Raw genomic sequence first — 20,062 nt, forward strand, 5'->3', positions numbered from 1 at the left:
GTTTTTAATACTTCAAGAAACAATGTTTCAAGCTCAAGTGTTGAAGTCATCAAGTCTGTCCAAGAGAAAGCAAGTTGAAATGCATAATTTTTAAAGCTCGACACCTCTCGATAGCTACCTCGACACCTGCTATCTGTCGAGAATTAAAAAGTCAAAATTCCAATCTGATTTTCTTGGGATCCGTGAATATGTTTTTGGGCTTTCTTTTCTTCTAACCCTAAACATATAAAAGGATTATTTTAAGAGCCGTTTTGGTAGACACAAGTTGTATTATCATTGAGCAATCTCTGTTTATGCAAATTGTGCTCAACAGACAAGGTTCTTGACCTAGTTCATCTTCCATCAAGAAGTTGCTGTGTATTTGCACCGTAGGATTTTGTGACCAAGCATCTTCTTGCTATTCATCACGTGGATGAACTGAAGAACTTTGTAGCCAACCATTCTTTCTCAAGTTGGTGTTCTGAAGTCGCGTACTTGGATCCGCGCATTGGTTAGTCACGTACTTGGGAGCCGTGCATCAAAGGTGGAGACTGTCACTACAGATCAAGTCCAATTGGGTATTGGGGTAAGGGTTCAACTGTAGGTTGGTAAGGTACTTGGGATTCCTTTCTTGTAACCGCTTGATTTGATAATAGTGGAGTTTCGGGAGTGGTGACCTGAAAATCACCCGGTGGGGTTTTTGCGTTAGGGTTTTCTCCATTGTAAACAAATACCGTGTCATTTATTTTTTCCGCTGCATAATTAGTATTTGGTGATTTGTTTGTGCTTCCACGTATTTGCATGTTAAATTGATTAATTAATAACTTGGCTAATTAATTAATTAATTAGGGTTAATCACAAGGGGTCATTCAGATTGTGACCTAACAGGCAAGTAGGTGGCTCGGGTTTTGCAAAGCCATTTTGATTGTGGGGGTGACGACCCAGTCTACTAGTGGCATACCTATGGAGACCAAGTCTAGGAGATGGCGGTCAGTTGAGACAACCAGTGCCTCATCTAAGTCCCACACTGTTTCTAACAGGACGACTTCACAATGCAGGTTGGTTAGAGGGAGGAGAGCCTCTGAAGGAGCAGAGCAAGATGATGACATCCTTCTTGACATAGATGAGGTCTTTGCTGGGCCCGAGGTCTTGCCAGAGTTTGGCGCTTGGGGGCATAGTTTAAGACTAAGGTTTCCACCGCACTAGGCCGGGGTCGACACTCTTACTCAAACCATAGATAGAGACATCCAGGACACTCACCTTCAGCATGGGCTAAGGATCATTCTTCTGCACCAGCGCAGAGGGGAAAGGTATGTTGCTGATAAGTGTAATTTTTACATGATTTTTATTATCCTCTTATTTATTAAATTTGTTAGTTTTCCTTTTTTTTTTTTTTGATTTGCTTTGATTTTTATTTATATTTATCTATTCATTTGAGCTTTGAACGATTGAGAAGATTTCAGATTAATCCACATCTTGTGGATGTAAATCGGTTGATTAAAGACCCAATTAAATTTAAGTCCAATTCGGATTAGGATTCCAGCCCACACATCAGTTAGTATTTTTGGCATAACTTTCGGCTCAGATGTCCAATCGAAATGATTCAAGTTGAGCTAGAAAGTAAACTTAAAGGGCTACAACTTGTATTTTACCAAGAGCCCGAATTCTGACGTTAAATGGGCCAAAATTGTCGGTTAAATGAAGCCTAAAAATCTGGGATTTCCTCCAAACAAGAATTCAACTTGTAATAGGATTCCTTGACCTATTTAAAGGCTCTTTAGGGCAAATTCAAGGGGGGCCACATTGAAGAATATTTTTTTGGGAGTCTTTCTGAGGAGGAGGATCTGAGGACAAAGGTGAGAGCTTTATGTTGATCAATCAATTCAGATGAAAGACATAAGTTTTATTTGTTTTCTTTTCAATTTTATTATGAACTAAATTTTATTTTCTAGAGCAGTGATGTAGTCTAGCAATGAACACACAATTTATTTTCTGTGTTATTTTATTTTTAATATTTCAATGATTGAGTGTTTAATTCTTATTCTTAATGCTTACTATTTTTTTTATGAATTATTGTTTGATCAATTGAATTACAATGAGACCGAGAGGTGATTTGTTATTTTAGTTCTAGAATTAAACACCATTAGTTGAGCGAAAGTAGAGATGCTTTACCGTGATTAGTGTGATTTTTCAAAAAATTCAAAGTACGTAATGAGTCCCCAATTAATTAAATTCACATAGAGATATGGAATTGTTATTTGAAGATATTTTTGATATTATTCAAGAGAAGATATTGAATACTTAAGGAATTTTTAATCATCAATGGGAAATTATTAGAATTTAATAATTAGGAAGAATAAATTGTGTGGGATTTGTTAGGTGAAATCAACTGCTCTAGATTCATTCTTATCATATTTTTACACTGCTAGAGTTTTATGCTCTGTTAATTCTTTTTATTTGTAGATTTATTTTTATTAAATAGTTTAACTTAATTCAAATAGTAGAACGTTCCTTTTATTTTCGATTTTCCAAATAGTAATTAATTTAGTGAATTTCAGTATTCAATAACATAGTTAATCCCTGTGGGTTCGACATTCGTTTTCTAAAAAAACACTATACTACTTGTTACGATTCTGTGCGCTTATAGATTATTTTACGCAAACAAGTTTTTGGCGCCGTTGCCAGGGATTAACTATTTGTTATTGATATTGATACTAGCTAGATATTTACTACTTTGGATTTTATTTCACTTATTCAAAAATTAAAAAAAAAATTAATTAGTGGATCTGAGTTTGTTTTCTTTCTTTTCAGGAATTAGAAGTGCATGCCCCGATCTAAACTATTAAAGCATACACTCTTTGAACCTGAAATTGAAAGAACCTTACGTTAGCTCAAGAAAGAAAAGAAGAAAAAGGCCAACACATCTCTATCTAATATGGCAGATCAAGAGGAAAAGGCATTAAGAGATTATGCTATGCCCTTGGTCAATGGAGCTACATCAAGCATAAGGAGGCCAGCCATACAAGACAATAATTTTGAGATCAAGCCGGCCATCATTTAGATGATACAGCAGACTGTCCAGTTCGGGGGGCTATCACAAGAGGATCCTAATGTCCATATTGCAAATTTCTTGGAAGTTTGTGATACTTTTAGACATAACGGAGTGACAAATGATGCGATTCGACTAAGGCTTTTTCCCTTCTCACTTAGGGATAAAGCAAAAGTTTGGTTGAATTCTTTGCCATATGGCATGATTACTACATGGGAGGAGTTGGCACAAAAATTCTTAGCAAAATATTTCCCTCCCGCAAAGACAGCAAAGCTAAGGAATGATATCACCACGTTCATCCAATTTGAGGGTGAATCATTATATGAAGCATGGGAGAGGTACAAAGATTTATTGCAAAGGTGTCCTCATCATGACCTTCCAGCATGGCTTCAAGTGCAAACATTCTACAATGGTCTAGGAGCTACAAACAGGTCTATGGTTGATGCAGCAGCTGGTGGAGCGTTAATGAGTAAAACTCATGAGGCAGCCTATGAACTTTTGGAAGAATTGGCATCCAACAACTATCAATGGCCTACAGAAAGAGCAATGCCAAGAAAGACAGCTGGAGTTTTAGAACTTGATTCTATTACTTCATTGGCGGCACAAATGGCAACTTTGTCTCAACAACTAGGTAAAATGAATGTTAATGCTATTCAAACTAATGTTGTTTGTGATCATTGTGCAGGAAATCATTCAAGTGTCGACTGCCAAGTGGGAAATCCTTTTGCCCAATCGAGTTATGGACAGACAAATTACGTGTCAAATTTTCAACGTCAAAATAATCCATACTCGAACACGTACAATCCTGGATGGAGGAATCACCCCAACTTCTCATGGAGCAATAACCAAGGGCAAGCTAAACCACCTCAGCAATTTCCACAGCAAGAGAAGAAGCCGACACTTGAGGACATGTTCATGCAGTACATGCAGAAGACAGATGTGGTGATCCAAAACCACTCAGCTTCAATCCACAATCTTGAGGTGCAAATCGGTCAGCTCTCAAGCATGCTCACAGAGAGGACTGCAGGAACTTTGCCAAGCAACACTGTCACCAATCCGAAAGAACATGTAAAGGCAATATCATTGAGAAGTGGGCGAACATATGAGGAGCCAAAAGTAACAAATGCCAAACAAGATAAACCTGTGGATAATGAGGAGTCAAAGATGAAGGAAGTCGAGTCAGAGATGAAAGAAATGGAGCAAGCTGAGAAAACTAAGGAGAATGAAAGAGCTTCAAAATACAAAAAATCCAGGGAAGTTACTTTTGAGACTTATTCTCCTTCAATTTATGATCCACCAATTCCTTTTCCGCAAAGATTAAGAAAAAACAATGTGGATGATCAGTTTTCTAAATTTCTAAGTATATTTAAGCAATTGCATATTAATATTCCTCTCATTGAAGCTTTGGAACAAATGCCTAAATATGCTAAATTTTTGAAGGATATTATATCAAAGAAGCGGAAACTGGAGGAGCATGAAACAGTAATGCTGACAGAGGAGAGTAGTGCAATCTTACAAAAGAAGCTGCCACCTAAACTGAAAGATCCAGGGAGTTTCACTATCCCTTGCACTATAGGACAATCTTATTTTGATAGAGCTTTATGTGATTTAGGGGCAAGTATTAATCTAATGCCTCTCTCTGTTTTCAGGAAATTAGGTCTTGGAGAAGTAAAGCCGACTACTATCTCTTTACAATTGGCGGATAGATCCATTAAATATCCAAGAGGAGTCATTGAGAACGTATTAGTAAAAGTTGACAAGTTCATCTTCCCGGCTGACTTCATTGTCCTTGATATGGATGAGGACGAGGAGATTCCTTTGATATTGGGTCGACCTTTCCTTGCGACTGGGAGAACCTTAATTGATGTCCAGCAAGGAAAACTTGTTTTGAGGGTCGGAGAGGATGAGGTCACTTTTAATGTATTCAAGTCTATGGAATTTCCTTCCGAGACACATTCTTGTTTTCAAATAAGTGACCGAGACATGATCATGGCCGATGAGACTTGTGCAATTGATTTTCAAAAGTTACCACTTGAGGTATGTCTTACTCGCTCTACACTTGTTAAATTCAATAATGAAGAGGTTAAAGAGTGTGAAAGATATTTGGAGGCTACACCACTCTTTCCTCCTTCAATGCAACCAAAAGTGGAAGACCTAAAATCATGTCAGCCAACATCTCCACCAGAGGAACCTCCTAAACTTGAGCTCAAACCGCTTCCATCAAATTTAAGGTACGCTTTCTTAGGCCAAGACTCTACTTTTCCAGTTATTATTAACAGTTCTTTGAGTGATGTAGAGGAGGAAAAGTTGCTGAGAATCTTGCGGGAACACAAAATGGCTTTGGGTTGGACCATCTCTGACATCAAAGGAATTAGTCCTTCAATTTGCACACATAGGATTTTAATGGAGGATAACGTCTAGCTACAGACGTTAAATAAAGCGCTTTTGGGAGGCAACCCAAGTTTTTTATTTTTATGTTTATGTTTTTATTTTTTCTTTATCTTATTTTTTTTTTTTTTTTTCTTTTTTTTCTTTTTTTTCTTTTTCTTTCATTTTGTAGGAATAAAGAGACCAAAGAAATCTTCAATGGGTACATGGTTGCACCTCAAGGAAAAATATTCAATTAAAAATCAGGGGAGCATCTCTTCTCCTTTCTCATTCTTTTAATTACTTTTTCTTCCTTTTTCCCATTGAGGACAATGTGAAATTTAAGTTTGGGGGAAGGGAATTTATTTTATTTTTAATATTTCAAAAAAAAAATGCCTATGATAAGATTATGGTTGAATTTTCTTATAATTTTTAGGAATCATTCTCATTGCTTAAGTCCAGTCGTTAATTCTTTACTTGATCTTGTTTAATTTGATATGATCATTAATCATTGTGCATACCTAGAGAAATTTTATGTGAATTTTGTAAATTTGGACGATCTCTACTTATTCTAGAACTTGTTGAATTACTCTCATGGAGAAATCTTATACAGAATGTTACTTGGGAAGTGATTTAGGCATTCTTTGAATCAATTGAGCCTTTCAAGCTTACCTCTTTATTATCTTTATCCCTAGTTACCCAATTGACCTATTCTTACACTGGGTTGAAGAAAAGAGAAGATATATGAGTGTTTGGAAAAAAAAAAAAAAAGGAAAAAGAAGAAGAAGAAGAAAATTGTACAAAGTTCCATTTACTCCAATGTTTTGAGTTGCTTAGTAACTAGGGGTATTCATTACCAATGTTTACTCTTACGTCAAACCGTAACTTGAAATATGAGTATGCAAAAGCACTTCAAGTTTGTGACTTGTTGAGTAACTGGGTGCATCCATCACAAATGCCTGCATTCACGTCAAAAGATAAGTGACGACTTGAAGTAAGAAAAAAAAAAATTGATGAAGAGAGGTATTTTGAGATATTCAAAGGACTGAGAAAAATTTATATTTTAGAAGTGAGAGTGCTCTATTTGCTTAAACCTTATCTTTTCTTTATAGCCCTCACCATAGCCATACATGACAAGCCTAATAAAGATCTATTGATCCTGGATAATATTTTGTTTCATATTAGTGGAGAGTGATTTAAAAAGCAAGCTTATGGAGTTTTTAGAGATCTGTACTTATTTATTTGTTTGTATAAAACTATTCGGGAAGCTAATGATGAAGTGAAAATGATAATGCGATGGAGTTGAGTTTTGAATTAACTTTTGGACTTGATTAATTTGGAATGATTCCTTTGAATTATAAGTTTTATTTAAAATTTATGAAGCAAAGCTTGTTCTAGTTGTTTTTTTTGCTCGAGGACTAGCAAAGTTTAAGTTTGGGGGAATTTGATAAGTGTAATTTTTACATGATTTTTATTATCCTTTTATTTATTAAAATTGTTAGTTTTCCGTTTTTTTCTTTTGATTTGATTTGATTTTTTTATTAATATTTATCTATTCATTTGTGCTTTGAAGGATTGAGAAGATTTCAGATTAATTCACATCTTGTAGATGTAAATCGGTTGACTTGAAGACCCAATTAAATTTAAGTCCAATTCGGATTAGGATTCCAGCCTCCACATCAGTTAGTATTTTTAGCATAAAGTTTGGCTCAGATGTCCAATTGAGATGATTCAAGTTGGGCTGGAAAGTTAACTTAAAGGGCTACAACTTTGTAGTTTGCCAAGAGCCCTAATTCTGATGTTAAATGGGCCAAAATCGTCAGTTAAGTGAAGCCCAAAAATCTGGGATTTTCTCCAAACAAGAATTCAACTTGTAATAGGATTCCTTAACCTATTTAAAGGCTCTTTAGGGTAAATTCAAGGGGGGCCGCATTGAAGAATATTTTTTTTGGAGTCTTTCTGAGGAGGAGGATCTGGGGACAAAGGCGAGAGCTTCATTTTGATCAACCAATTCAGATGAAAGACATAAGTTTTATTTGTTTTCTTTTCAATTTTATTATGAACTAAATTTTATTTTCTAGAGCAGTGATGTAGTCTAGCAATGAACACACAATTTATTTTCTAAGTTATTTTATTTTTAATATTTCCATGATTGAGTGTTTAATTCTTATTCTTAATGCTTACTATTTTTTTATGAATTATTGTTTGATCAATAGAATTACAATGAGACCGAGAGGTAATTTGCTATTTTAGTTCTAGAATTAAACACCATTAGTTGAGCGAAAGTAGAGATGCTTTACCGCGATTAGTGTGATTTTTCAAAAAATTCAAAGTATGTAATGAGTCTCCAATTAATTAAATTCACATAGAAATATGGAATTATTATTTGAAGATATTTTTGATATTATTCAAGAGAAGATATTGAATACTTAAGGAATTTTTAATCATCAATGAGAAATTATTAGAATTTAATAATTAGGAAGAATAAATTGTTTGGGATTTGTTAGGTGAAATCAACTCCTCTAGATCCATTTTTATCATATTTTTACACTGCTAAAGTTTTATGCTTTGTTAATTCTTTTTATTCCTAAATTTATTTTTATTAAATAGTTTAACTTAATTTAGATAGTAGAACGTTCCTTTTATTTTTGATTTTCCAAATAGTAATTAATTTAGTGAATTTCGGTATTCAATAACATAGTTAATCCCTGTGGGTTCAACATTCGTTTTCTAAAAAAACACTATACTACTTGTTACGATTCTGTGCGCTTGTAGATTATTTAACATGAACAGTTGCATTCCCTTCTTGGTCATTTGGATTCGAATCATATGCATGTGCTAACGAGTAGCTTCTGATTTCAAATGCAGGGGAGCGAGAAGCTCCGTGGTTAGGATGCCTAGTCCACCTTTTTTTAGACATTTTTTGATTCTAGGACCCATCCGCGATATGCCACGTTTTTGAGAAAGCAGGGATTTGAGGACTTCCTGCGGATTCCCCCATTCACCATGAGGCATGGGATTGCTGAGGATTTGGTGTGACGGTTTCACGCCAAGATAGGCACCTTCCATCTGAGTTGTGAGCAGTATGCTATCCTCCCTATTAACTGGACAGCCATTTTGGGTATCAGGTTCGGTGGCCATCAGATTTCAATGGATGAGATAACCTTTGAGATGGCCAGTGATCACTTGGGCATCCCTCTCCCATTGACTACTGAGACGAAGGGGTAATTTAGGCCCACTATGTCCCCACAGACCTGCACCGAGTGGCTGCAGTGTAGTATTCCCTAGGGCGAATCCCCCACCGACGCTTATCTTTGTCGGTGCTTCTTGTGGTTCCTCGGTAGTTGCTTCTTGGGCAACAATTGATCGATGTTGACTTCTCAGTTGTTGTGGGCTATGGGGGTTGTCTCCGGCATCAAGACATATGACTAGGGGTCAGTGACCTACGACTTCTTCATTTCCTTCTTGAGGCGGGCCTCCTAATGAAACTTTAAGAGTTTGGAGGGATTTTGGTAGATATTGACATGGTGGGCATATGAGTACATCCTAGCCTTGTGGCCTCATTATATAGGATTTTCCTCTGGACTGTGTCACCCGGGACGAGATCGTAGTTCGTCCATATGATGGTATGTTACTAAGGAGACATGAGCTCACTATAGTTATGGGCCAGTCGAGGATCCAACATTGGTTTTGGGCCCTGACGAGTTGGGAGTTCTTTCTAGCGTAGAGGACCTTTCATCAAGTTATGCCAGTCTATAGAGTACCTAGGGATCCGCCTCCTCATAGTTTGTCATTCGAGGGCATAGTTTTGGATGACCCAGAATATGTGGTGGGCACCTTTGGTGCTTATATGGACACAAACAGAGACTATTCCACTTGGTTTACAAAGTCTTCTGCAGGGCCTATCGTTGGAGATGTCCCCATGAGTAGGGGTAGAGTGCTGGGAGACACTGTTCGCGCTTAGGTGGCCGCCAAGGTTGAGTGGAGAGCACGTGTAGAGACCGCAGAGGCCAGAGTGGCAGAGTTTGAGGCCCTATTTACTTCTAGAGAGGCATATATGTAGGAAGAGATAGCTTAGGCATTAGCTTAGGAGAGGAAGATATGACAGAGAGATAGGGAGATGCTCGTTGCTATGATGGATAGAGAGTGGAGCCAGTTTCAGACTAAGCGAGCCCTTCATCGGGCTATTCCATGCTCTTGATAGGAGAGTTATGAGTGGCTCGTGTTCCTAGCCCAGCTGCCCCTGAGATTCCTGGTCGAAGGCCGAACATTCCTTCGTTCGAGCAGAGGTACATGCCAGTTCCACCAGGCCCACTAGGCGGTTGGGGTTCTTTTGCTCAAGCTCTGGGGCCCTCCTAGGGTCCTGGGTATACTCCGGACACTTTAGGCGGTATGGGTCCTTCCACCAGCCCTTCTGCAAGTGGCGATGATGGTGATGACATTGATACAAATACGGACCAGTGCATTGACCGTGATGATTCTCAGTAGAGTTAGCCATTTGTTGTATCATGATGTAGCCCCTGCGTGGGCATGTTTTTCCATGTATTCTGTAGACATTGCCCCTTTGTGGGCCAGCTATGTATGTATACTATGTATTGCCTCTTGGTAGGCCTGGACTTGTACGTATTGTATTGCCCCATAATAGGCTTTGATGTGTTATACTATCTCTTTGTAGCATGACGTATGTATGGAACAATGCCTCCGATTAGGACTTATATCTGTGAATCCAGGAATGCGCCTTTAAAAGGGCGGTTGATGTATGGAAAGCAATGCTTCCAATTAGGAATTATATGTATGATCTGGATAAAATGCCTTTAGAAAGGCGGCTGGTGTGTACAAAAGACAATGCTACTGATTAGGACTTATATGTATCTCTAGATAAAATGCCTTTAGAAGGGCAGCTGATGTGTATGAAAGACAATGCCTCTAATTAGGACTTACATGTATAGCTTTGTACACTGCCTTTGATAGGGTTGCTAACGTGTATAAAAGACAATGCCTCTGATTAGGACTTACATGTATCATTCCAAATATGCACCTTTAGAAGGGTGGCTGATGTATGAGTAAAACAATGCCTCTAATTAGGACTTATATGTATGATTCCAAGTACGCGCCTTTAGAAGGGTAGCTAATGTATGTGTAAAACAATGCCTCTAATTAGGACTTATATGTATGATCTAGAAAAAACAATTTTGAAAGGGCTGCTGATGTGTATAAAAGGCAATGCCTCTGATTAGGACTTACATGTATAACTCTATGAACTGCCTTTGAAAGGGCTGTTGATGTGTATGCACCATAGCATTTTTACCGTGGATGGTGATTTTGAACCGGCTTGTATCACACCCACTTGTTTTGCACCACTGTTTCACGAGTTTGTCAGTGGCTCCTAGACAATGATCATCCCACTGGGGGAGATAGAAAGGAGAGATCGTGTGAAATAAACTGCCCCAGTTTAGGGTTTCATGTGATTCTCAACAAAGGTATATCCTTAGCTAGACGGACCCATTCTCGTATATTAGACATAGAGGGAGAGAACCGTGCAAAATAATCTACCCTAGTTTAGGGTTTTTCGAGGCACTGAGCCCATAGACTAGCTATAGGTGGCCTCGGCTTCACAGGCCATGCCATGATGCTGATGATGAGTGCAGACACTCCAAACGAGGTAACTTAAGACATGCCACAAGGTAGTATGCGCTGATTACTCCCATTATTACCCATGGGGGCTAGAAATCTAAGGACGAGATTCTTGAGGTACCATTATGGGAAATGACTCCTTCTATCCTCCAAATAAGCTAGGAAAGTCGTCGGATGACTGAGATTAAGCTCTAGCATTTTTCTGTTGCAAACTCTGATTATCAGGGCTGAACCGACCCTTGAACTGGTCGAACTGGGCTTTGAAAATGAGGTTCAAGACATCTAAAGGTGCTGATCGAGATGCACAAATATAAATTCCTGCAATGTAGGATTTGTGCGGCCTCAGTTGCGCGAATGCGAGTTTCTGATAGTTTGGGTCATTGTTGGACCGATCACGCATTTTGGTGAGCACTAAAACGAGGGAATCTTTGCTCCAAAGTGGTTCAAAACATGTCAAATAGTGGGGAAAGTATCAGCACGTGTCTGGGTTTGTGCCTAGGGGGCTAAAAAGCCCTAGCACACTTCCCGAGGTCGGGCAGCCATTGTAAGGTTGTCAGCAGCCTTTCAAGGGCCGCTGCCTTGGGATTTGTGTATAAAAACTGGACATCAACCCAGCCCCAACTCATTTGGTTCTGCAATTTTTTCTGGGTCTTCTCCTACCTTTTCTTCATTGAAAACACTTAGAAAACACCATTCTTCATCATTTTTTGAGAAAGAGGAGTACCATGAGAAAAAGCTTAAGAAGTGGTGGGGCTCTTTTTCTCATGGTGACCACGCTCTCCTCCGGTAGTTTCTTGGAAACATTGCCACCCTGCTCCACAGTACACTTGATTGGCACTTGCTAGAGATCATCACTTCCTGTTGGGATCCTGCTTTGAGATGTATTACCATTAGGGACATTGATTTGGTGCCCACTTTAGAGGAGTATGATCACTTCCTCTCTTTCCACTCCTGTGAGCACTATTTTCATTCCACCTATGCAGACACGATACCGTAAGAAGCTGGCTAATTTGATGGGCTTCAAGAGATCCATTGTGGAGGCGCTGACTTGGCATTGCGGCGGGGTAGGAGGGAGAATGTCCTTTGAGTTCCTACATGATCGGTTCCAATTACCAGAGTGCTTAGCTGGCTACCGAGACCATTTTGTGGATTTGAAGGAGCGATGGGCATCCTATCGGCACCAGGCCTTCTTGGTGGCCTTCTTCGACGCGGTATTATTCCCTTCACCATCAAGAGCTATCGGTTTTTCCGTTCTTCCTCTAGTGAGTGTTCTACCTCTAGTGAGTGTTCTACCTCATGGCACCTCTTTTATTCCTGCTTTACTTATGAGATTATTAGGTTTTTGTCCTTCTGTTGGGAGACTAGTAGGGGTAGACTGGGCTATTGCGTCTGTATGTTATAGTTGTGGTTCTGTAGTCACTCGCAAGACATTTGTGAAAACCAGTTGTCACCATTTGTCATGACTCTTCGCATTCCAATCATGTGCTGGGCACATACTTCACTTCGCAGGAAAGCTACTCGTGAGCTACCTGTGAAAACTTCTTTGGTCTTTAATTGCCTTGAGTCTTCACACTCTCTCTCATACACAACCCTTACAATGAAATCCCACATAAAATACAAGGTACAAAAGATTGAACATAATTACAATCAAATTTGGTACAGAATTAAACCAACATAAAATAGTTGTAAAGCACAACTTTACAATAATGGCCTTCAAAAATAATCTTTATATATGTCTAGGGTTGTGAGAAAAGAAACCCAATACAAATATACAGGCATGGGCCTAAAATCAAATCTGGAATTTCTAATTTCGTAAGTCTTGACAGAAATAGCTTGTGTCGAGTTTTAACATTAAATCTCGATAGAAAGGTTTCTGTCGAAACTTCTATCGAGCTTTAATGAATAGCTCTTCTTTACTTGTTTATTGGTTAGATCTTCATGGTTTTAACACTTGACTTGAACAACATGTTTCTTGAAGTCTTAAACCCATCCTAGATCTACCCAATTACAAGTAAAGTGCATTTTGTCAAAAGATTAACCAATTACATAAAATATGTCCCTAACAAATAGTCAGCCTAGCTGGATCACTACAGGACAAAAAGTACAGCCTGGCCTAGTTTGGTAACTAGCAACTGGAACTCGCGACTCATCCTAGTCATGAAATGACTCGCTAGTGCACCCTGTTTTTCTGAAAAACGACTTTTCACATTCCATCTCATACCCTACTATAAATACCCTTATACCCACAAAATGTAGAGAGCTTCCAGAGAGAATTTTGAGAGAGAAACCCTAGAGAAAAACAAGATTGATTCATCCACAATCTTATACATTTGATTCTCCAAATTCATCAATTGGACCCATCTTTCAGCAAACCCCATTTGCCTCACCACTGCTTCTAAATAGACCCACTCCACCCTATCGTAGGCTTTACTCATGTCCAGTTTAATGGCTATATAATCATCTTTCCCTGTGTGTCTCTGCATACTGTGTAAGGACTCAAAAGCCACCAAAATATTATCTGATATAAGACGACTCTTTGTGAAAGCACTTTGATATTCAGTAATAATATTTGGTAGGACTTTTTTGAGCCTATTTGCTAAAACACTTTGAAAAAATTTTATACAACACATTGCATAGGCTAATAGGCCGAAATTCAGACACAAATTCCGTTTTTTAACCTTAGGAATGAGGATAATAAAAGTATGGTTAAGGTTAGCAGGCAAAGATGCAGAGTTTAAAAAATGAAGTACAGAAGAGGTGACATCCGCACCTAATAAATCCCAATAATTTTGATAAAAGATAGGGGCATACCATCTGGACCAAGAGCTTTTAGGGGGGCCATTTGCTTTATTGCATCATGTACTTTTGAAGCTTCAAAATCAGCCACCAACTTTGCATTCATCACATCATTTATAATGGGATTTATATACTGTGTAGTGCTTTCTATATTACTGGGGTAGGCCGAATGAAATAATTCTTGGTAATAGGACACAATTGTCTCAGCCATTTCATCATAGCTTTGGCACCACGTGCCATCAGCTTTCTTCAGAGAATGGATGGTATTTCGTCGAAGTCTTTGAGTAGCTCTTGCATGGAAGTACTTCGAATTCCTATCACCATATTTAGCCCATTGAACCTTTGACCTTTGTAGCCACATCCTAGCCTCCTTATCCATGAGATTATTGAGTTCAAGCATCAATTCCTTAACCCGAAAATTTGCCCAGACCTCATGGCTTCCTTTTCAGCTTTTACATTCTCTTTTTCTTTAGTTCCAGCTCTCTCCTTATACTGCCAAAGCTCTTCATGCTCCACTTCCTCAATTCAACACCACATCTCTCAATCTTCTTTATAACTCTACTACCCGATCAACTGAATCTTGCACTGCCCATATTGCTTGAATAGTGTCGGTACACCCTTTCTCTGCCAGCCATATCTCTTCAAACTTGAAGGGTTTGGCTACATTTGATAAAATCAATTCCCTTGGCACTACCCAAAGTGGACAATGATCTAAAGAGAAAGTGGTAAATGGTGGATGATGGTTCCAGCAAATCTAAGCAGCCATTCCTTTTAGCCATACTTCGATCCAAATGCTCCCAAACCGAATGGCCATCATTATCTTCTTCCAAGTAAATTGAGACCCCTAAGCAAGATCCATATAACCACACTCATCAATGGCATCTCTGAAGAGTTGCATCTGTGCTTGACTTCTAACACTCCCTCCCAATTTTTTGATTGTCTAGTGATCTCATTAAAGTCACCCAAACAAAGCCAAGGAAGTGTCATGTGGGAGTTAAGCTTGTGGAGTAGATTCCAAGACTCTATTCTTTTATGTGTCACCAGCTCACCATAAAATCCCATAAGCCTCCAGGCTCCTTCTTTCCCTTTATTATTGCTAATTAATTGTTGCTATTGGTTCATGTTCTCTACAATATTATTTTGAGTTTGATACCAATTGAATTACAAAATTCTTGACAAATTAAATATCAAACAAGCATCAACGATTACATGTTGTGAATAGAAAGATGAAAAAAAAAAAAAAAAACCGGAGAATGGTACCTCTTGAAGGAAAATTATTAGATACTCCTGGAGTACCATAAATGCGTACTTCCCCCTCTACATAAATGGTGGGTCCCACCATGAATTTAATTAGTTGGAACATCATTCATGTGAGAAGAGGGAGTACGCATTTATAATATTCCGGGAATACACAATAATTTCCCCCTCTTGAATCTGTGGGTTGTTACTCACTTGTGATTGGTTGATACCTTCCTTTTGGGCTTGTGATTGGTTTAAATACCAAATATTAAAACCTCACATCACAAATCTACTTAAATTATTTGTAAAATCTTTTGCCCGTTGCAATCAGAACATTCATTAAAATGAAAATCTAGTAAATTCTAAGAAATAATTTGTGTCAATTTACTTTCATCATACAAGGCAAAGACAACAATTTTAATCCTTAGTTTATTTATTTATTTGAGAATCTATTGTAATCCTTTTCTTTTTTTTTTTTAATTTTTTGGTAGGAATTGTAATCCTTAGTTGATACTTGATAGTATTGATAGTATTCACGGCATAACAAAAGAAAAATTATCTTTTATAATTTTTTTTTTGACTGAAATCTTTTATATATCTGAAAGCATTTTTTTTAAACAAATCTGAAAGCATTGAAAGTGACTATTTTTGGTGTGCTTGATTTGATTAGCCGTTTATTTATTTTTGCAACATAATTTTTTTTCCTAATTAGGCCACCCACAAGATTGAAAAAAATAAATAAAAATAAAATTTTCCTAATTGGGCCACCCACAAGATCGAAAAACATAAACAAATAAACATTTTCCTAATTGGGCCTCCCACAAGACTTAAAAACACTATATATATATATATATAAATATAAAAAGTTTCCGCTGCCAGGATTTGAACCTGGATTCTTTAACCAATAGAATTGCCAAGGTGCTACAGCGGATTTTATATTCTATAGTGCATCGGTTTGCATTTTATCTAATAGATTCCAACAAGCTTAAGTACAATAGATAAATTTCACTTTATGCCTTATATATTAAGTTGTTAACAGATTAAACCCTTAACTTTTTTAAATAAGGATATATTTATAAAATAAATTTGTCCAAAATATGCATATCATAGTCAAGGATCATTGACCACAAGAAGGTATTTTAGGAGACGGACCGTAAGATATCTCTCTCACAATATGTGAGACTCACAAATGTGGCAAAATTTGCCAAATAGTATAATTGCGGAAAAATTTTAGGCAGATGGCATGCATTCAAAGTTTATTAGTTAGTTGGACTCTTTTTGGAAGCCGATTTTCAGAAACTTGACTTCTAGCCAAAATCAATTATAGTAAACTCGTCTTACAACTTATAAATAAGTTTGACGTGGATTAAAAAAAGGGAAAAAAGGCCACATCGAAGTCGAGTTCACTATACTCGGCTTCAAGTTTAGGTTAAAAAAAATTCATGGGGGTAAAAACGGGAATCCGAGTTTAATAAAATCAATTTGAGATTCCATCATCCTATGCCGTTTCCTTCTCTTCGATAACCTTTCTCTCTCTCTCGGTGTCCCTCTCCATCCATTATCTTCCTCTGTGGCGAGGAATCTGACTCAACTAGTAGGTTCGCTCTCTCTCTCTCTCTCTCTCTCTCTCTCTCTCTCTCTCTCTCATGTGATTTCTTTCTCTTTATTTATTAGCTGAAATGAAATGGGTTTTGATTTGCTTTTTAGTTTTAGTGATTTGGAGATTTGGGTTTCATTTGATTCGTTTAGTTTTTATTTGTTTTTGTGTTTTTGTTTCGAGCATTGCTCCTGTTGCTGAAGCTAGCAGGTAATTGCTCTCAGTCTCAGATATCAAATTTTTGAAAAATTTGATTCATTTAAGAGAAAATTGCAGATCTATATATGTATTATGTTTACGCTTAGCATTGTGAATCTGTTGGGTTGTTGATGATGAAAGTCTTGGCAACGTATTTCCAAAAACAGGTTCAGTATGTGCATCTCATTCATCCCATACGTCACAAATATATTAATAGTGGAGCACATACAGTAGTGGTTACGATAGGAGCAGTGCTTACAGCTTAGTAGTGTTGATACTTTAATTTTGGATTTATTTCTCAGGTCACATTTTTCCTAAGTCAAACAAACCCAAGTGTGGAAGAAGTATATTCATCATTTGGATTCATAAAATTAGCAAATGTTTTACTTTGAAGTGAAGAGTTGCAATTACTATCTTTCATCACATTTATATCAACTTTGAGGTATTTGATGAATCCGTGTATCTTTCATGTATTCAATCATGTGAGATAGTATGTTTTGTAGATGCTAGATGATAGCCTTTAAAATATTTTATCAGAGGCTGTATATAACTTTTGTAACTTATTTTTTCCCCTTTTGGGGGGTGGGGAATTTGTAAATAATCAATAATTTTATGACCTCTAGAGCTAACCTTTATAGAAAGGTGCATATGAAATTTTTCTAACTTTTGTTCATGATTTAGAAAATAATATTATTAATATACATATACTAATATAATTCATTATACCAGACAATACTCCATAATGAAAAATAATTTCTTGAGAGTTTTATAGGGTTGTCTCTTTTTTGGTTTCTACTTAAATTGTTTCCTTATGAAAAAAAAAAAAAAAAAAAAAAAACCTTTATACATGCTCGAGTTGTTCCTTATAGTGGTTCAATGATTTATGTGAATTTGGTATAGGTTGATCAGAGAACTTTTTGTCAGTGGCTTGTAATTTGTGAATAATAATAGAAGTATTTATTGGATATCAGAAGAAAGCAAAGCGGAAATTATAGCAAGGACTAAATGAAAATGAAATTGAAAAATGAAGTTTGGTGACCATGTTACATTTGCAACAATAATTAAAGAAAAGTACAGAAGTAGAGTTTACTTATTATTGTTTCAAGAAAATTCTGTGCATTGCTTAGTTTGACAACAGGAGGAATGTGATATTGTAGTGCACACTCATCAATTAAATGTTTTTATAAATTTATTGTTCTACATGAAACTTTATGTTTAGTTTATTGTCAAATTAAGTTTTCTAAAGGTTTCAGTTGGACAATCTCTCAATGTATTTCCTTTCCCTTTATTTCCTTTCTCCAGCAAAGGCTTTGCAATATCTCCATAACCTTGGGATTGTACATAGGGATGTGAAACCAGCAAATATTCTTGTAAATATCTTCCTTAAGTTCTTGATCTTGTTTTCAGTTGGTATTTTTATTTTCTAAATTCAGTATCAGAATTTTTATTTTTACTTTAAGGTGGTTAACTAATGTATATGTTTCTGAAAAATGCAGCTTGGCAAAAAACTTTACCCACACCTAGCAAATTTTGGTTTGGTAGAATACAAAAAAGATTTGAAAGGAGTTTCTGTTGAGAAGTGGAAATCAACTTGATAGGCCAAAAACGAATCAACCCCTTGTGATAAATTAACCAATTAATTTAGCCAAGTGAATTAATTAAGTTAATTAACATACAAACGTGTGGTAGCACAAACAAATCACCAATAAACTAATAATGCAGCAGAAAATAAATAACACGGTGATTTGTTTACGAATGGGGAAAACCTGACGGCAAAAACCCCACCGAGTGATTTTCAGGTCACCACTCCCAAAATTCCACTATTATCACAACAAGCGGTTACACGTAAAGGAATCCCAAGTACCTTACCAACCTACAGTTGAACCCTTACCCCAATTCCCAATTGGACTTGTTCTGTATGACAATTTCCCCTTTTTGATGCACAGCTTCCAAGTACGTGACTAACCAATTACGCGGATCCCAGTACACGACTTCAATCACCAACTAGAAAGAGTTGTTGGCTGTAAAGTTCTTTAGTTCATCCACGATGAAGATCAAGAAGATGCTTGGTCACAAAACCCAAAGGTGCACATACACAACAACTTCTTCAAAAGAGATGAACTAGGGAAAAATTTTGTCTTCGGTCACAAATTGCTTGAACAAACTTTGCTCAATGCTTGTGCAACTTGTGTACTCTTTAACGGCTCTTAAAACAATCCTTTTATATGTTTAGGGTTAGGAGAAAAGAATGCCCAAACATATAAACACGGATCCCAAGAAATCAGATCAGAAATTTTGATTTTTGTAAATCTCGACAGATAAAAGCTGTCGAGCTTTAATAGACTTGCACTTTCAGCTTGTTTTCTTGGATAGACTTGAATGTTTCAACACTTGATCTTGAAACATGGTTTCTTGAAGTATTTCAATACATCCTAGATATACCAAAATATAAGTAAAGTGCGTTTTGTCAAAGGATTAGCCAATTACATAAAGTCATGACATATGTTCTTAACATGTGAACCACATATGTCCTAACAATCTCTCCCTTTGGCAATCCGTGACAAAACCACAGCTAACAAATGAACATATGAGAGAAGTCATAAATCACTCAACTCATATTCACTTGTTCAATACAATAAAATCTATCCTAATACAAACTCTTGAAAAACTTTGTAAGAAGAGAGTTTATGGCAAGTAAACTTTGACAACCTGTATTTCTGAAACACTTTAAACAAAACTCATCAAGGCATCTTGATGTGAAACAAAAATAATAGATTGCATACAAGTATAAGAAACATGTGTATAAAGAGAGAAAAGAAACAACACATGTAAAGATAGGTGAAAGAAAAACATACATCCACATATAAAGAAGATAAGTACAATGTATGTGTAAAAATGGTCATAAGACCCAATGTACAAGATTAATGTATCTATAAAATAAAGAAAAGAAAAGATACATCATATCCTCACTACATCACTCATATCAACAACACTCCCCCTAACAAAATGGTCATATACTAACTCTCCCCCTAAGAATGACCACTCTCATATCCCAAAACTACTCCCCCTTTTTGTCACGAGTGACAAAGGGTAAGAGTGTCAAGTAGACATCTTATCGGTAGAGCTAGCATCTCCATCATCATCATCCGAAGCATCATCATCATCGTCATCACCATCATCATCATCATTCTCAGCATCAGAAT

At 36.9% G+C, this 20,062-nt stretch overlaps 2 protein-coding genes, 1 long non-coding RNA gene and 1 other non-coding gene across 4 annotated transcripts; 3 read left to right on the forward strand and 1 right to left on the reverse strand.

The window, feature by feature from the left end:
* The first annotated feature begins 3,040 nt into the window (after positions 1–3,040).
* Positions 3,041–4,008, forward strand: LOC112002073 (uncharacterized). Its single transcript, XM_065760097.1, has 3 exons — positions 3,041–3,659; positions 3,714–3,948; positions 3,990–4,008. The coding sequence occupies exons 1-3, from the start codon at positions 3,041–3,043 to the stop codon at positions 4,006–4,008; spliced, it is 873 nt and encodes a 290-aa protein (XP_065616169.1).
* LOC112002091 (small nucleolar RNA R71) lies at positions 3,299–3,405 on the reverse strand. Its single transcript, XR_002881851.1, has one exon. It is a non-coding gene; the product is annotated as a small nucleolar RNA R71 (small nucleolar RNA).
* On the forward strand, positions 3,984–6,147 carry LOC136061797 (uncharacterized). Its single transcript, XM_065760108.1, has 2 exons — positions 3,984–5,065; positions 5,138–6,147. The coding sequence occupies exons 1-2, from the start codon at positions 4,034–4,036 to the stop codon at positions 5,447–5,449; spliced, it is 1,344 nt and encodes a 447-aa protein (XP_065616180.1). The 5' UTR covers positions 3,984–4,033; the 3' UTR covers positions 5,450–6,147.
* A 10,690-nt stretch (positions 6,148–16,837) lies between these two features.
* LOC136061800 (uncharacterized) lies at positions 16,838–18,451 on the forward strand. Its single transcript, XR_010623668.1, has 4 exons — positions 16,838–17,026; positions 17,162–17,301; positions 18,162–18,229; positions 18,356–18,451. It is a non-coding gene; the product is annotated as an uncharacterized LOC136061800 (long non-coding RNA).
* The last annotated feature ends 1,611 nt before the right edge of the window (positions 18,452–20,062 follow it).

Source organism: Quercus suber, unplaced genomic scaffold (genome assembly GCF_002906115.3).
Source record: "Quercus suber isolate HL8 unplaced genomic scaffold, Cork oak 2.0 scaffold_353, whole genome shotgun sequence".
NCBI lineage: Eukaryota > Viridiplantae > Streptophyta > Magnoliopsida > Fagales > Fagaceae > Quercus > Quercus suber.

Excerpts from the sequence above, each read along its gene's own strand:
- LOC136061797 (XM_065760108.1), top strand. The coding sequence starts at position 4,034 with ATGCTCACAGAGAGGACTGCAGGAACTTTGCCAAGCAACACTGTCACC. Across the intron at positions 5,066-5,137 it reads TTCAAAAGTTACCACTTGAG|GCTACACCACTCTTTCCTCC; the intron begins GTATGTCTTACT and ends AGATATTTGGAG.
- LOC112002073 (XM_065760097.1), top strand. The coding sequence starts at position 3,041 with ATGATACAGCAGACTGTCCAGTTCGGGGGGCTATCACAAGAGGATCCT. Across the intron at positions 3,660-3,713 it reads AACTTTGTCTCAACAACTAG|GAAATCATTCAAGTGTCGAC; the intron begins GTAAAATGAATG and ends ATCATTGTGCAG.